Source organism: Muntiacus reevesi, chromosome 14 (genome assembly GCF_963930625.1).
Source record: "Muntiacus reevesi chromosome 14, mMunRee1.1, whole genome shotgun sequence".
Classification (NCBI taxonomy): Eukaryota; Metazoa; Chordata; class Mammalia; order Artiodactyla; family Cervidae; genus Muntiacus; species Muntiacus reevesi.
The window spans coordinates 12,005,060-12,022,986 of record NC_089262.1 but is presented as its reverse complement, the minus strand read 5'-3'; the positions used below and the strand labels follow the sequence as shown (position 1 = coordinate 12,022,986).

General features: G+C 38.9%; 1 protein-coding gene across 1 annotated transcript in view; it reads left to right on the top strand.

Moving 5' to 3' along the window:
- Positions 1-17,927, top strand: part of DNAH5 (dynein axonemal heavy chain 5) — a 308,357-nt gene that overhangs the window by 164,295 nt on the left and 126,135 nt on the right. The window contains exons 39-44 of the mRNA XM_065905594.1: positions 1,743-1,877; positions 2,725-2,832; positions 4,809-4,962; positions 12,118-12,264; positions 15,291-15,532; positions 17,745-17,921. Of these exons, the coding sequence (XP_065761666.1) occupies positions 1,743-1,877; positions 2,725-2,832; positions 4,809-4,962; positions 12,118-12,264; positions 15,291-15,532; positions 17,745-17,921 (963 nt within the window). The remainder of the gene's footprint in view (positions 1-1,742; positions 1,878-2,724; positions 2,833-4,808; positions 4,963-12,117; positions 12,265-15,290; positions 15,533-17,744; positions 17,922-17,927) is intronic.

Genomic DNA, 17,927 nt, shown 5'->3' with positions numbered 1-17,927 from the left:
TCCTGTCCTCTTCTCTAATTTCACATCTGTTTCCTTCACTCCTATTGCCCTTGTTCACAAGGTCACTGGGAAAGGATACGAGTCCATGTGTACTAAACAATTGGCCCCATGCTGATTCCTTGATCAATAGCCTGTGAATCTTGATTCGTGCCTGCATATTTAACTGAGTCTAATTATGGAAAACTTACCTTAATTAATTCCACCCACCAACAATTTCAAGTCATTGAAATAAAAGCTTGCTTATGTTTCTATTCTATCGAGGATTAGAACTTAAACTCCTTGAAGGCAGAAACTCAATCTGAATATTTTTATGTGCCCTATCCATCAAATGATTGGTATTAAGTGATGCATGGAGCTTCCAATTGGCAAATATTTTTTTTTTCTGTAAGTCTTTATAAATTATGATTACAAACATAGTCATTGAAGGCAAAAGGCAATGGGGGCAGCAGAGGATGAGGTGGTTAGATAGCATCACCGGCTCAATGGGCATGAATTTGGGTAAACTCCAGGAGATAGTGGAGGACAGAGGAGCCTGATGTGCTCCAGTCCATGGGGTTGCAGAGAGTCAGATACGAATTAGCAACTGAACAACAATAAAAAATATGACATTAGCTTATCCTCCTAACCATTTTTGAGTGTATAGTTCGGTGGTGTTGTGAAACAGATCTCCATAGCTTTTTTCTCTTGCAAAGTGGAAACTCTATACCCATTAAAAAACTCCACTCTCTCCTTCCCTTTGTTCCCTGGTAACCACCACTGAACTTTCTGTTTCTATGTATTTGCCTACTGTAGACACCTTATACAAATGGAACCGCAGTATTTGTCTTTTTGTGACTGGCTTATTTAACTTGGTATAACGTCCTCAAGTTTCATTCATGGTATAGCATGCGATAGTACTTGCTTCCTTCCATGATTGAATATCATTGAATATCACTCCAGTTTCCATATATGCCACATTTTGTTTACCCATTGGGTTGCTCCCACCTCTTGGTTGTTGTGAATAGCGTTGCTATGAGCACGGGTGTGCAATACCTTTTTGAGGCTCTGCTTTCAGTTCTTCGGGATGCAGTCCCTGACATGGGGTTGTTGGATCCTATGGTGGTTCTATTTAAAGAAGTTTGAGTAACTGCCAGAGACACTGTTTCCTATGGTAGTTGGAGAGTTGGTTTTTAATTATTTGCTTTATATGTGCTAAAATTTTGTTTGATTGAGCTTTTATAAATATATATCAAGAGGTTAACAAAGCTGGGAGCTTGGCTTTCCAATTTGTCCTTATTGTTACCCCGTTTAGGTTATCTTGGAATTTAGCTACTTTTCCCCCCTCTTTGATATTTTATCTTTTAACATTATATGATGGTCATGAGCAAGGTCACAGTTTAATTCTGGTTCGAAAGTTTAGTTTTCGAGATATGAGGACATTTTCTTGCGGATAATTGGCTTAAGGGAACCTGTATATTCCATGAAGAAGTTTACTCCTTTCTCCCTGTCAAGATCTGTGTATTATCAATAGTTTTCTGGTTGAAGGGCTTAAATTAGTGATGACACAGGGGAGCGGGCTCTTTTGGGTATTCTCCATTTCCTAAAAAGAAAAAGTTATTGGTAAAAAGATTTATTTCTCCGTTAACTGTACATGTGTTCAAAAGGAAAATCAGCATTTATTCATGATGCCTCTGTCAAATTTGTACAGTTGCCATGGGTAACTTAATTTTGAAAATAAGCCCAGTGTTCTTCATATACTTCAGGTACATTATGACTTTGGTCTGCGTAATATTCTGTCAGTTCTGCGAACCCTGGGAGCAGCCAAAAGAGCCAGCCCCACGGATACGGAGTCCACGATCGTCATGCGTGTGCTAAGAGATATGAATCTTTCCAAACTGGTGAGGTTCACAGATGGAGCTGTTCCACCCGCTTAAATTTCGGTTTAAGCACAAATGAGATTTAGAAATATTTATTTAAAGAGCTCATTTAAAATGCTTAATTATCAGATGAAGCACTTTAAATTTCATAGAGCATGACTTTAAATTACATTTTTTTCAGAAGTAATTTCTGTGGTGACTCATATCTAGTCTAACACATGTCTATTCCAACAGAATGAAAATGGATTTAAAAAAATCTACATCTTAAGTTTCCAGATACCTCAAAATTTTTGTGTTTTAGAGCTATAATCTCACCTTTTTAAAAGTAGACTTTGGCAGGAAATTGTATGTAAGATTTTGCAAGTGTGTAAAATTTCACATTCTTTGACTTCACAGTTGAGACTGACAATCAGTCATCTGGCTATCAGTGAATCTATATACAGTGAATCTATATCTATATGGATGATATATTTTTCAAAGTTAAAGTATGAACTAAACAAATTTCATTTCATGACTTTGCCACTATTTCATTTGGCAAATTCTTTTTCATTTAAATGAGAAATTGTAGGTTATGTAGTAACTCCCTACACTGGTTGTTTTACAGAAAGTTGTCACATAGGCAGTATTTTCTTTCCTTCTATTTTCTTCCTTTTCCCCCCTCTTCTCCTCTACCCTCCCTCCCTTTTAAAAACTAATTTTTAATGCATGGGGAACATGATGAAAATATTTCTCAACGTCAGTGGAGGTATTTTATTTATTACTAGCTGTGATAAAGTAATCTGAAATGAGTTACTCATTTTCAGTTTGCCTAATATTTCTGTGCTTGTGCCAAAAGAGTTGGTCTGATTTCCTTTCTTTTCTTTTTGAGATTGATGAAGATGAACCTTTATTTTTGAGTTTGATTGAAGATCTCTTCCCAAATATTCTTCTGGACAAGGCGGGTTACCCTGAACTGGAAACGGCAATTAGTAGACAGGTAACATGTTTCACAGGACCTCAAGCTACGTGTTCCTGTCATCTGAATTTCATGAGAATCAAGTGGAGCTGGTGTGGTCTAAATCTACAGATTCTGAGAACAACACCAAGGCTGTGACTACAGGTTTAGGAGAAGCCATTCACACCATTAATAGAGTTTTTCCTGCCGGGGGTCCCCTAATGTCGTTCAACCACAGTTAGTCATGTGCTGGTGGCACTGTTACTGGTGGAGACCGTTCCACACCAGCTTTCCAATGACAAGCGATGGGTCAGCATGGGCCGGTGGGGTGCGGCCTGCTGCCTCACCTGTGCCAGGCTTGGTTCTCTCTGCAGCCCTGGTGTTTGTTTATCATGTTGCTTTGGTGTCCTGACTCCTGCTACCGAGAGTCATTTGGAGTGATCTCGTGTGGCTGCTCCGCTGTCCCTCTTTCCCCCCAGGCCAAGGGTCACTTGTGATTTCTTCCTTGGGCTCCGGGGGATCCATCATGCTAAGTGTATCTTGAGGTGTCTGGATTCTCCATGATACTTGGTGCAGCTTTAACTTTTAATCATCTCCCCGTGCTGTGCTAAGCCACTTCAGTTATCTCCAGCTCTTGTGACTCTAGGGATTATAGCCCACCAGGCTTCTCTGTCCATGGGATTCCAGCCCATTACTGGAGTGGGTTGCCATGGCCACCTCCAGGAGATATCCCCCTAGGGAATGGACTGTGTCCCTTACATCTGCATTGGCAGGCGGGTTCGTTACCACGAGCACCTCCTGGGAAGCCCTATAATCTTCCTAGGAATGAATCATGAAAATCTTGTGCCTCAATTTCCTTTCCTGTGAAAAAGCATTTGGAAAAAAAACTTTATAGAAATGATGACTGGTTCATATTTTTAAAATGCATTTCAATTCTTTGAATGCATTTGTAATAAAAATTAAATATAGTAGTATTTTATGGAGACTTTCCTTTTAAAAGTCAGTGTATAAAAATTTTAATCTCCCAATCAGGTAAAAGTTATAATTCATTTTGCAAATGGCTTCTTCATCATATGGCCAACTTAATTGTAGCATTGCCTAAAAATGCTAAGTATAAGCTAATTTATAAAGTGACTTACATTTGTAATTTGTAGCATATGAGAAATCTGAAGAGTCGATAGATAGCATAAAATAATACATAAGTAGTACCCAAAAATTATTTAAGTAAAAACAAAAGCATCATTCATGGTTAATTTAAGCGTAGCATGACGGTGAAGAGCATGAACCGTAGGGCTGAATCTTGGGGTCAGATCCTTACTCCATAACTTTACAACAAATAATCTTGGGTAAGTTACTTAGTCTCTTTGTGTCTCAGTTTCCTTGTCTGTAAAATGAAGATATCATTTGTACTAAGCTCAGAGAAGTTTAAATTTAGAATAGTGTTTCACAGAGTAGCTTCCACACGTCTGTTTGATGGATAAAAACTATCCATTAGGCTTACAAAGACGGCTTGCTATTCGTATGGAATTTCAGTCAACTTGGTATGCTTGAAATGATCTTTTATACTAAATATTATCTTCTAAATGAAACATCTAAAATAATTTTGCTATTTGAGCCTTTGTTCTTACGTTGCTCCTAATGTGTACATTCATGTAAATATAAGTGTTTATAATTCCCTAAGTCAGATATGGATTAGGTTGGGATATCATTTTGATTATGTTCAGCCTGCTTTTTGTCTAGGTGTATATATTTTCTATTGTGGTAAAACTCATTACGTAAATATACCTTTTAAACTATTTCTTAAGTGTACAGCTCAGTGGTATTAAATGAATTCATTGTATTAATGCAAACATCACTACTGTTCGCCTTCAGAACTTTTTCTATCTTTCCAAACTGGCATGTCATATATATTAATAATAACTCCCCATACCTCTAACCTTGCTCCGTGTCTGTACTTATTTTGAACACAACGATAAGTCCTGATTGCTGTTTATGTGGGGATTTTGTTTTATTTTCAGGTTGAAGAAGCTGGTTTAATCAACCATCCTCCTTGGAAACTGAAAGTCATCCAGCTGTTTGAAACCCAGAGAGTGCGGCATGGAATGATGACCCTAGGGCCAAGTGGAGCTGGGAAGACCACTTGCATCCACACCTTGATGAAAGCCCTGACAGGTAAGGGCACAGTCAAGCCTCATTACCCTGGGGACATGTTTTGTGACAGGTGGATTCTCCGAGAGGAATGCAAATATAGATGTACATTAACATATTTTATAGGAGGAGACCTCTTGGAGAAGGAAATGGCAACCCACTCCCATATTCTTGTCTGGAAAATCCCATGGACAGAGGACCTTGCAGGCTACAGTCCATGGGGTTGCCAAGAGTCAGAGATGACTGAGCATGCATGCAACAAGATTAGAGTTGAATAGCATGGGCTCACAAAACAGTCAGACACGACTTAGCGACTAAACCGCAGCAGCAGCATGTAAGATACAACTTTTTTGAATACTGGATATGTCTGAGAGATAACACAGTACATTAGTAGACCAGAGGAGAAAAACATTATTTTCCAACTTATGTTTTAAATTAAAAAAAAGTTTTATTTGACTGTGATGCATGGCATGCGGGATCTTAGTTTCCCAATCAGGGATCAAACTGTGCTCCCCGCAGTGGAAGTGCAGAGTCCTAACCACTGGACTGCCAGGGAACCCCCATTTCTAGCTTTATTCAGATATTATTTTGACACATGTGTAAGTTTAAGATGTGCAGTGTGCTGATTTGATCCATTTATATGTTGCAAAATTATTGTCACCATAGCATTAGTTACCACCTCCAGCATATCACATCATAACCATTTCTTTTTTGTGATGACAGCATTTAAAATCTATTGATAGTTTCTTAGAAGTATTCAAATATTTGTTTGATACAGTATTATTAGCTATAATCACCATGCTCTACATTAGGTGTCCAAACTTGCTAATCTTATAGCTGGAATTCTGTACCCTTTTCCAATATCTCTCCATGCCCCACCCCCAATCCCTTGTAATTACAATTCTACAATCTGTTTCTCTGTTGTTGTTGTTCAGTCACTAAGTCATGTCCGATTCTTTGTGACCCCATAGACTGCAGCATGCCATGTTTCCTTCTCCTTCACTGTCTCCTGGAGCTTGCTCAAACTCATGTCCATAGAGTCGGTGATGCTATCCTACCATCTTGTCCTCTGCTGTCTCCTTCTCCTCCTGCCTTCAATCTTTCCCAGCATCAGCATCTTTTCTAAAGAGTCAGCTCTTCGCATCAGGTAGCCAAAGTATTGGAGCTTCCACTGAAGTTGTTTCTCTGAGTTTGACCTTTTTAGATGTCACATATAAGTGAAATCACACAGTATTTGTCTTTCTGTGTCTGACTTATTTCATTAGGCGTAATACCCTCAAAGTCCATCCATGTTTTCACAAATGGCAGGATGTTCTTATTTGTTGTAGATTAATAATATTCCATTGTGTATGCATGCCACATCTTCTTTATCCATTTATCCATGGACAGACACAAGATTACTTCTATATCTTGGCTTTTCTGAATGATACAAACATGTTTTTAAAGTGATTTCATGGACTGTGTTATATGTTTTACATATGTTATGCCATTTAGTTTTCAAAATGATCTTGAGATGTGACTACTGTTATCCCCATTTTGGACAAAAAAGTCAAGATTCAACTTCAGAAATACTCAACATCAAAAAGATGGTAAATAATGAGACTCAGAATTAAGGTCAGAGTCCATTAAGGGAAAACCCAGAATTTTCCCAGTATACCATACCATTTCACAATTATGACTTAATATAAGATGCTTAATATATAAGACCCAGGTCTCCCACATTGCAGCTGGATTCTTTACCAGCTGAGCCACAAGGGAAGCCCAAGAAGACTGGAGTGGGTAGCCTATCCCTTCTGCAGCGGATCTTCCCAACCCAGGAATAGAACTGGGATCTCCTGCATTGCAGGCAGATTCTTTACCAGCTGAGCTTCCAGGGAAGCCCCAATATAAGATGCTACCTCTCAATAAATACAAGATACTTCCAAACCTGATTCTTAAATTCTATGTATTGAAAAATCACCCTAACTGTAAACTAATTTCCTGCCCAGATCAGATATTTTTCTTGAGAAGTGAAATCAGTGCACTTAGTTCCCAGATGTCCCTAAGCCTTACATCTAAGCCCCTAACCCAGGGTCATCTAAGCATAATGGGTATTGCCTTGTACACAATTATCCTTGTATTCTTTGGTTCTTATTAAACATTGATGACTTTCTTCTTAAAAGTATTGGCATCCCTTAGTCATGGCAGTTAAGTTCCAAAATTTCACAGAACTTTGGCTGTTAGAATGCACCATGCATTGTTTCACAGGGAAAAGTTGCTTGGCTGGGTTTCTGGTCGGCTCATGGAACCTCAGTGCACTGGTACTGGTTGGTGGCAATGGTCTATATTTGTTTTAGGGTCCTGCACACACTGGATTTAGTCTGTTTCCTCAGCAATGGGATGAAGTGAATTCTGTACAACAGGACTCTACATGGGGGTCTTCACACTGAGACAGGATTATACTCTCAGCTAGCACCTACCTCCACCAAACTGAGATTTCACACCTGCAGGACTTTATCATGGGATTTTCATGTGTGCTATTAAGATTCTGTTTGGGGATCTTTTGGGGAAGGAAATGGCAACCCACTCCAGTATTCTTGCCTGGAAAATTCCACAGATGAAGGAGCTTGGCAGGCTACAGTCCATGGGATTGTAAAGAGTTGGACACGACTGAGCAAATTCACTGGTTCATATTCGCTCTTTTCAGTTCAGTCGCTCAGTCATGTCCGAATCTTTGCGATCCCATGGACTGCAGCACGCCAGGCCTCCCTGAGGATCACCAACTCCCAGAGTTTACTCAACCTTCTGTCCATTGAGTCAGTGATGCCACCCAACCATTTTATCCTCTATTGTCCCCTTCTCCTCCTGCCTTCAATCTTTCCCAGCATCAGGGTCTTTTCCAATGGGTCAGTTCTTTGCATCAGGTGGCCAAAGTATTGGAGTTTCAGCTTCAGCATCAGTCCTTCCAATGAATATTCAGGACTGATTTCCTTTAGGATGGACTGGTTGGATTTCCCTGCAGTCCAGGAGACTCTCAAGAGTCTTCTCTAACACCATAGTTCAAAAGCATCAGCTCTTCGGCGCTCAGCTTTCTTTATAGTCCAACTCTCACATCCATACATGACTACTGGAAAAACTATAGCTTTGACTAGATGGACCTTTGTTGGCAAAGTAATGTCTCTGGTTTTTAATATGCTGTCTAGGTTGGTCATAACTTTCCTTCCAAGAAGTAAGTGTCTTTTAATTTCATGGCTGCAGTCACCATGTGCAGTGATTTTGGAGCCCAAAAAGATAAAGTCTGTCACTGTTTTCTCTGTTTCCCCATCTATTTGTCATAAAGTGATGGAACCAGGTGCCATGATCTTAGTTTTCTGAATTTTGAGTTTTAAGCCAACTTTTTCACTCTCCTCTTTCACTTTGATCAAGAGACTCTAGTTTTTCTTCACTTTCTGCCATAAGGGTGGTGTCATCTGCATATCTGAAGTTATTGATATTTGTCCCAGCAATCTTGATTCCAGCTTGTGTTTCATCTAGCCCAGCATTTCTCATGATGTACTCTGCATGTAAGTTAAATAAGCAGGGTGACAATATACAGGCTTGACATACTCCTTTCCCTATTTGAAATCAGTCTGTTGTTCCATGTCAAGTTCTAACTGTTGCTTCTTGACCTGCATACAGATTTCTCAAGAGCCAGATCAGGAGGTCTGGTATTCCCATCTCTTTAAGAATTTTCCACAGTTTATTGTGATCCACACAGTCAAAGGCTTTGACATGGTCAATAAAGCAGAAGTAGATGTTTTTCTGGAACTCTCTTGCTTTTTTGATGATCCAACAGATGTTGGCAGTTTGATCTCTGGTTCCTCTTAAATTATTATCCCCTCTATTAAATTATGCTTAATAATACTTTGGTTGGTATGAAGCTACCTTCTGTTAATAAACTACAAGTGTGCTGGGTACAGTTACCTGAACAAAATAAATAGTGGTGGTGGTGGTTTAGTCGTGTCTGATTCTTGCATTCCCAGAGTGGGTCAGCCCACCAGACTCCTCTGTCCATGGGATTTCCCAAACAAGAATACTGAAGTGGGTTGCCATTTCCTTCTTCAGGGGATCTTCCCCACCCAGGGATCAAACCTGGGTCTCCTGCATTGCGGGCAGATTCTTTACCAACTGAGCCACCTGAAAGCCCTGGTGTCTTAAAATGAGTACTAAATATTAAATGATATAGATATATTATGTATAATATGCCTAAACTGTGTAATCAATAAGGCATCACTGGCTTTGGAGAAGGTCTTTGCAAAAATGAATAAATTATTAGACTACTTGCTGTTTATTGACTTGTTCTTGGTTTCAATTTGCAGTACTTTGGTGCAGTCTCAAAAACCCAATGATCTGTTTGTTTCCAAGGCAAGGCATTCAACAGCAACAGTAATCCAAGTGTATGCCCCAACCACTAATGTTGATGAAGCCAAGTTGAATAGTTCTACAAGGACCTACAAGACTTTCTAGAACTAACACCAAGCAGGCATGAAAGAAAAATTGCCATGTCTTGAAAGAGTTTACAGTGTAGTGAAGTGACACAGATAATTAGAACTCAGCATAGAAGATTGGATGTGGGGAAGATTTGGGCAATTATGGTGTTAGCAGAGGCAAAGGAGATCAGAAACCTTTCTAAGGAATTGTAGAAAGGCTTATAGAGCAGGTGCTACTTCATCTGAGATTTGAGGGTTAAATAGAAGATGGATAAAAGGTATTCTTAGCAGAATGAAGAGGCTGAGTGGACAGAAGGGACTGGTGAAAGCCTGGTATACCAGGGGAAATGCTCTGGTATGGAGAAGTTGTAATTTGTGTTGAGGGGGGGTGGGCATGGGGAGACGCGGAGGGGTAACCGATGCTATTGGTGCCCAGGGCTACCTCCCTTTGACCCTCCCCTGCTACAGATACAACCATTGGGCAGTTTCTCCCCCACACACCAGTGGTATCTTTGAGTTTGTCAGCCTTATGCCTTTCTAGTTCCTGGGAGCTGGCTCAGCCTAGAAGAAGGGATTGGGTGGTATTCAATGCTCCTGAGGCAGCCATACCCTCAACCAATATGGCGGAAAGAGTGGAAGGCAAATGTCCATCACCTCCTGTCTCCTAGAGGGACACTCCACCTGTGACCGGCTCACCAACAAGCTCTTGATTGGCTTTCTCTGCTTTCCTGTCACACTGTCTTTCACCTGAGTTCAAACTCCCAGTTCCCCTGTCTTTATCTCAGGCTTTGCTTCTGGGGGAACTCAAATTGAAGCAAGGGCACAGCATTGGAAGCTTTTTAACTTTAGCTGAACTCTTAGATTTTATCCTGTGGCTGATGGGAAGCCATAGAGCTGGGGAATGGTGTGATTAGCCCTGTGTGCCATGAAGAACACGGACTGTGGACAGGAGGGGCCGTCCGGGGACCTCTATAAGGGGACCTAAGGAGCGGACAGCAAGAAAAGAATGCTTACTCTGGGGCAGAGTCCATGAAGGTGGAAAGAATTAAGAGGAATTACTTTAACCAGCATTTAAAAAGTCAAGCCTTTTTTTTCTTAGAGTGATTATATAAAAATATTACAGGATTTTAAATGAAAATGATACAATTCTACCTACAACCATAAAGAAATGATTTGTGATAGTTTCTCTTATATGGGCAGCAGACCAAGTCCAGTTTTCATCTATGCTACTGTCAGACATTTGAAGAGTTTGCTGGCCTTTTGTAAAGTGTGATTAGATTTTTTTAAAATATTGCTTGTCTTATGAATATCATTTATTGAAAAACCTGCATTGTGCCTAAGTTCAGAACTTCAGCACTGTAAAATAATGCAAATAATTAACCCTGATTCTTTTTCTGATTTTGGAGAAAGAGAACTATCATTTAATTTTCTAGAAAAGTTTTAATTTAACACCTTTCCAGTCTGCATATCCATGTTTGTGTGCCTGTGTTTGTCAATCTTCCACAAAATATGTAACATTTTAGCCTCTATTTTTATGATTTTGCATTTTAAATCTTTAAAAAATTTTTATTGAAATACAGTTGATTTACATATTCTATTAGTTTCAGGTGTCCAGCAAAGTGATCCCATTGTATGTATATTCTTTTCTAGATTCTCCTCCCTTATAGGTTATTATAAGATATTAAATATAGTCCCTTGTTCTACACAGTAGGTCCTTGTTGAGTATCTATTACATATATATATATATAAGTATATGTGTATATTTTAATCCTGAACTCTTAATTTATCCCTCCCTGCCCTTCTTCTTTGGTAACCATAAGCTTGTTTTCTATGTCTCTGTCTCTGAGTCTATTTCTGTTTTTAAAATAAGTTCACTTGTACCATATTTTAAGATTCCACGTATAATATACTTTAAATCTTTTTCTTTTTTTTACTTACTATCTATAGTCTCCTATGTACAGAAATCATCTTACTCGAGAATAGTTTCAGAGTTTGAGAGATTTGCATACCTTTTTTGAAGTTGACCGCAGAAAAATAATTCTTGATTTTTGTGACATTAATTTAGCCGATTTTTTCCAAATGAGCAAGACCATATCTCAGCAAATGAGAGCTGTTAATGAGGAGAATCAGGCATCTTCTAAGTGAATTTCAGATATAAGATTTAACCTGCATGTGTGCATGCTTAGTCCTTCAGTTGTTTCTGACTCTTTGTGACCGCACTGACTGTAGCCCACCAGGCTCCTCTGTCCATGGAATTCTCTAGGCAAGAGTACTGGAGTGGGTTGCCATGCCCTTCTCCAGAGGATCTTCCCGACCCAGGGATTGAACCCAGGTCTCCTGCACTGCAGACAGCTTCTTTACCATCTGAGCCACCAGGGACCCACAATTTAACCTAGTAGACCAGAAACCAAAAGATTTTGAACTGTGACATTTGAAGCACTTCCAGATTACATTAATTCCTTCATCAATTCCAGCATGCTATCATTCCCCCCCTTTTGTAACATGCAGTTTTCTTTTCCAGATGATAAAAAAGTGCTTTAGTCAATAAAATATAATGAGGCTAATTATGATAACTTGGGATGTAGTAAGATATGTGTTTTCAGTGTAATTTCGTATTTTTCATGTTTTGAATATCTGCTGACAGATAGTACACTGCAAGCTGGTGCAGTGTTGCCTAATGATGGTTCATTCTACATGTGAGTTGTTTAAAATCTGGATTTACTTGGTGTAGATTGTGGAAAACCACACCGGGAAATGAGGATGAATCCTAAAGCGATTACAGCCCCACAGATGTTCGGTCGGCTTGATGTGGCGACGAATGATTGGACCGATGGGATATTTTCTACTCTTTGGAGGAAAACATTGAGGGCTAAGAAAGGTAGGAGATGAATTACAAGTGTGATGTTTTGTTTATTTTAAAATTTTTATTGGAGTGAAGCTGGTTTACAATTTTGTGTTAGTTTCAGGTGTACTGCAAAGCAAATCGTTACACATATACATGTATCAGTTCTTTTTTAAAAAATTCTTTTCCATACAGGTCATTACAGAGTATTGAGTAGAGTTCCCTGTGCTATACAGTAGGTTTTCCTCAGGTATCTATTTTATATATAGTGGTGTGTATGTCACCCCAATCTCCCAATGTATCCCTCCTCTCCTTATGTCTGGCAACCAGAAGTTTGTTTTCCACATCCATGACTCTAAATAGAGTATTAGTGTTTATATATATATATATATTTTTTTTTTTGGTAGCACCACACAGTATACAAGATCTTAGTTCTCCCACCAAGGATTGAACCTGTATCCCCTGAGGTGAAAGCATGGAGTTTTAGCCACCGGACCACCATAGTCTCTGAATTACAGCTATAATTTTTGACACGTGCTTCTAAATAAAACCCTTGGCAGTGATTTAAAATTAGTAGGGGACTTCCTGGTAGTTCAGTGGCTAAGAATCCATCTTCCAATGCAGGAAGTGCAAGTTCGCTCCCTGGTTGGGAAACTACAATCCCATATACTGCAGGGAAATTGAGCTTGTGGGCCATAACTAAAACCTGATGCAGCCAAATACATAAATATTAAAAAAAATTTAGTAAAACTGTATTTTCTGTATAATATCTTATCCAAGACCAAGAAGTCATAAATCAGTATGATATTTGTGAATGTTGAAACACAGAAATGATTGATGAATGACTGATTAGTGTATTTAAAATACTCACCTCCTCCCTTTTTTTGGTTACAAAAGGAATTTTCCTTTTGAAAAATATTTCTATATTCCTGTGATATCTTAGAATGAAATAGCAAAAGCTGTCAAGGAAACCTGATTATATTAAATCAAGTGATTTCACCATAACTATTTAAAAAATGGTACTCATCTCAGTATGGCCTATCTTTAGAAACTGATTCTCCTATAAAATTGTAGGTGGAAATGGGCTTCTTAGGAAAGAACATTGTATCAAAAAGAAAGTTTTTGATCATACTTTATTCTCTTTAGATGGCATGTGTGTTTGGCTTTAGTTTAAACCAATTCCTTAAAGGCTAGTGGTTCACTCTGAATATTCTTTTACTTAGGGACCCTGCAAACTGAGCCCAGTGGTCCCAGAACATAAGTTCAGATGGAGGAGGTGACGGTCAGTTCTCCTCTCACTCCTGAAAGAGTAGGAGAAAGCACCGTGAAAGCGATTTCAGGGACACAGGAGGATACAGGAGCAGGGCAGAGACATTTGGGCTCATGTCACGAGTCCATGCCTTGGGAAACAGTGTTCTGTTGAAAAACATTTAAGGTGGCACTACGGATCTTCTCTTTGAGGGAATGTGGCTGATCAACCCAACACCAATGGCGAAAGAGAAAAGAAAATGTTGCATTTCTAGTGTGCTTGTATTAGAAACTGCTGCTGTTTTATGGGAGTTAAATACACTTTTGTTTCTGACTTATTCTAGCAATCCTGTGTCACACAGATCCAGTGAGCAAATGTAAACTCAGAGAATAGGCCCTCAGAGAGGTTTTTTTTTTTTTTTTTTTAAACTCTTTAAAAAAAGGCAACATATGCTTATACTTTCACAGGGACTCTGGCGATCGGATCACCACCATTTTCCTTAAACTGCTAGTTGAATGAGCATAGTTAGGATTTTCTAAGCATTTCATTTGACGTAGAGTACTGCACAGTTATTACAGATAAAAATTAGAACTACAAACTTGGTCATGGTGCTGGTTTGTAAGAGAGACCTAGTGGTTAAGAAATTAAGAGCAACTGTGAAACCGAATACCTACATTTTCAAGGGCATTTCTGTTGGGTGTTCTGCAGATGCTGCTGTCTTTACCTCCAAATATCTCCTGACCTGACGTTTGTTAGTCTTTGTGCCCAGTGTCCCTCGGAAAGTGCAATACTGGGGACACTCATGACCTCCACCTTGTCACACACAGGCTGTCACTTCTCAGTCTAGCCCCGCTCTTGGCAGTGCCTGGCACAGCTGATCACTCCTTCAAACTCTTCCACCGCATGACATCATGGACACCTTCCTCTTCACTTCCGCTTCACTGAGAGGTCAACCAGCAGGAGGAACCAGAAGAGGAGACCGTGGTTCAGACCCAGAAGTCTGAACATTCAAGTGCTTCTGTTCTCAGACTTCTTAGCTGTTTACTTGTGATCTGGATGAAACTTACCCAGTTCTTGGCTCTCAATGCCATTTCTAAGCTGATCTCTACATTTTAATCTCTAGCCTTTGAATTCCCAACTCAACAGCTCTATGGGTTGTCTTGTTGAACATCTCAAACTCAGCCTGTGCAAACCAGAATGGATTCTTGGAGCTCTGCCTGTGTCACTCACATCCCTTTCTGCCTTCTCGTCTTCTTTCTAATCAGGTTTGACTTCCTGTTGTTCCTGGAGTAGGATCACCTTAAGCTTGTACCCACTTCAGGACCTTTGCAACTACTATTGCCTGAAAAATCCTAGTTCTACATCTCTTCATCCTTCATTCTGCTCCAGAAATATTTCATGGACCACCTTATCTAAAATGCCCACCCTCTTATCCTGCTGAATTTTTCTTACATATTTCTTTGCATATTGCTTTGTCATCTCTACCCCTTAGAAAGCAACCTCTGTGAAGGGTAGGATGTTGTCTTTTTTATCACCCTATCCCAGGAACAATGCTGATACAGAGAAGGTGCTCAATGAATATCTGCTCAGGGAACAAATGACTTTTTGCTTTGATTGTGGGCTTTAAACAACTGCTATGTAAAGAACTGGAAGATTCCTTTGCAAAGAAATAAGATAATCATTTAGGTCAAAGCTTTATTTAAAAATTAATGAAAATTGCATTGTTATAATATTTCTTCAATCATAGTAGCTATGTATATATGCACATATGTGTCTGTATGTTCTTCCCCTTGCCCTTGGTGGGATGTTTTAGGGGAGCATATCTGGATAGTTCTTGATGGTCCAGTAGACGCCATCTGGATTGAAAATCTGAATTCCGTTTTGGATGATAACAAAACACTAACCCTTGCCAATGGCGATCGGATTCCCATGGCTCCAAACTGCAAGATTGTTTTTGAACCTCATAACATTGACAACGCTTCACCTGCTACCGTCTCAAGAAATGGGATGGTTTTCATGAGTTCTTCTATCCTTGACTGGAGCCCTATTCTTGAGGTAGGATTGGAATCATTTTTGGTATAATTAAAGAGGGAAATAGGTCCTTGAGCCTTCCTTTAGAGTGTGCACTGATTTTCCTGCAGACTTCCTGGTGTAATTGCATTTTAATGCTGATGTTTGTGGGAGATCCTTGAATGCTCTTGTGACCTTCAGCCCTGGTTGTCCCTTAAAGATTTCTTCAATGCTCAGGGTTCTTCAGCTCGGGTTAAGGAATCATTGCAAGGCCTTGGTGAATCAATAATCCTACCACACTGTAAATAAGGAAAATTTAAGCAACCATCTTAGAATATTAACTTGAAGGAGATAATTTATTAAAATTGCATATAAAGAATTTTTATGAGATTCAATAGTAATAATGTTAGTTTTAAGTTTGCACCTGGAAATAATATTTCAGATAATCTCTGCTTAATTCCTCATAAGGTATATTATTTTATTACTACTAGTATATGTTAGAGTATATCGATTACGGTAAGATTGTAATTGAATGCCTTGCATACTCACATACTTTACTAAATAAATACCATAATGTAAGGCAGAATGCTTATTAGATGAGCTGTCGGTACAATCTTTTTTGACACTGTCGGTCAAATTATTATTTTCACTTGAATAAGTTCTTTGGAGATAATTTTGATTAAAAACTTATGAATACATATTTTAAATTAGGGGATTATAAAGAAAAATGATTCTGATGTACAGTTGGATATGTCACTAAAAATGCTTCTGAATATTTCAGATTTCACAATTAAATTATCCATCCTTGAAGGAGAATTCAGAACAAGAGTTCTCAACTCTGGCTTTCCAAGAATAATCACCAATGGCATTTCTTTAAAATACAGATAACTGTATCACACCTCAATCTATCAAACTGGAATCTCTGGGGAGAAAGGTGTTCTAAATGTTTTTTAAAAAATACCACAGTGGATTCAGGCTTGGTAACCAGGGATACAGCAAGCTCCAAGTGAAAATGAATTTGTGATTTTCCCCCAAATACTTCAAATTTACAACGGCTTTTAGGAAACATTTTTACACTGTTAGCTAATGAATATTTACAGTTTGCTATTTATGAAATACGTTTCTATTGTATTCTGTCCACGTTGAGGGTGAATAAGACCTTTATATCAATGCTAATTTGCTTACAAATGGTTAGCAAGAAGCAGGACTCATAAAAATCTGACTGGAAATGTTCAGAGGAGGGCAGGGCAGCTCTGCGAGAGTCATTGGAGGGCTGAAAATGGAGAAGCTGTGTTCAAGAGACTCCATGAACCTCTGTGAGTCGCGCTGATTACTTGGCCCTGTGTATGATATTTTCTGCTTCCATCAACTTGAAAGTGCTATGTTTTGTTTTTGTCATTGTGCAATCATGTTGAATTCATGAAATTATGGATAACTGAGAATCACCGTTTTATTGCTTCTGTTCAGAGTCTCTAAGAATGACCTGGTTTCTTGATGCCAAGGGAAATTTCCTCATCTGAAGAAAATATTGTTGTGTGTTAAGTGGTATTTTGTTATGAATCGCATGCAATTTCCTAATACTGGCTTTCCCAAATGACTAAATTCTCCATTTTCCTGAGTATTCCTTGATATTTTTTCTACATTGGTTATTAATTAGAAGAAGTAAAACTGTGATATATCTTTGCCTCCCATTTTGAATAATCCGAGAATGGATTTGCTTTATCTTTTATTCCTTTCTTTTTCTAAATTATTTCCATGTATATGCTTCGTCATTTTCTCCGAGCATATTTTAACCAAAAGCCTAACACTTTTCCCTTTATTTTGACTTCAAGATCTGAGCTTACGTGTAGTGTAGCTGAATTTACAGATACTAGAATCAGACTCTGGGACCATTTTTTTCCAAATGACTTGGACTTACCAGGTGACTCATTGGTAAAGAATCCACCTGCAACACAGTGGGTTTGATCCCTGGGTTGGGGATGGCCTTGGGATCCTGGGCACATTACTTAAACTCCTTGGGCCTTAGTTTCCTTATCTGTAGAAGGATAATAACCATCCCTATTTCATAGAATTGTTTTGATATTAAATGAGGTCACACATGAAAGAATTTATATCAAGGCCTGGTGCATTACAAGTGCAATATGATCATTAGGTATTATTATTGTTAACTGATATTAAAAAACTCTTGTACCTCAACTGGATCATTTTTCTGGTGTGCTAATAAATTTAATGAATGCATTCATCTGAACACTAACAGGGTTTTCTTAGAAAACGTTCGCCTCAAGAAGCTGAAATTCTTCGTCAGCTGTACACCAAATCGTTTCCAGACCTGTATCGCTTCAGCATTCAGAACTTAGAGCATCAGATGGAGATGCTGGAGGCCTTTGTGGTCCTGCAAAGCCTCAACATGCTCCAGGGCCTCATCCCTCCCAAGGTAAAT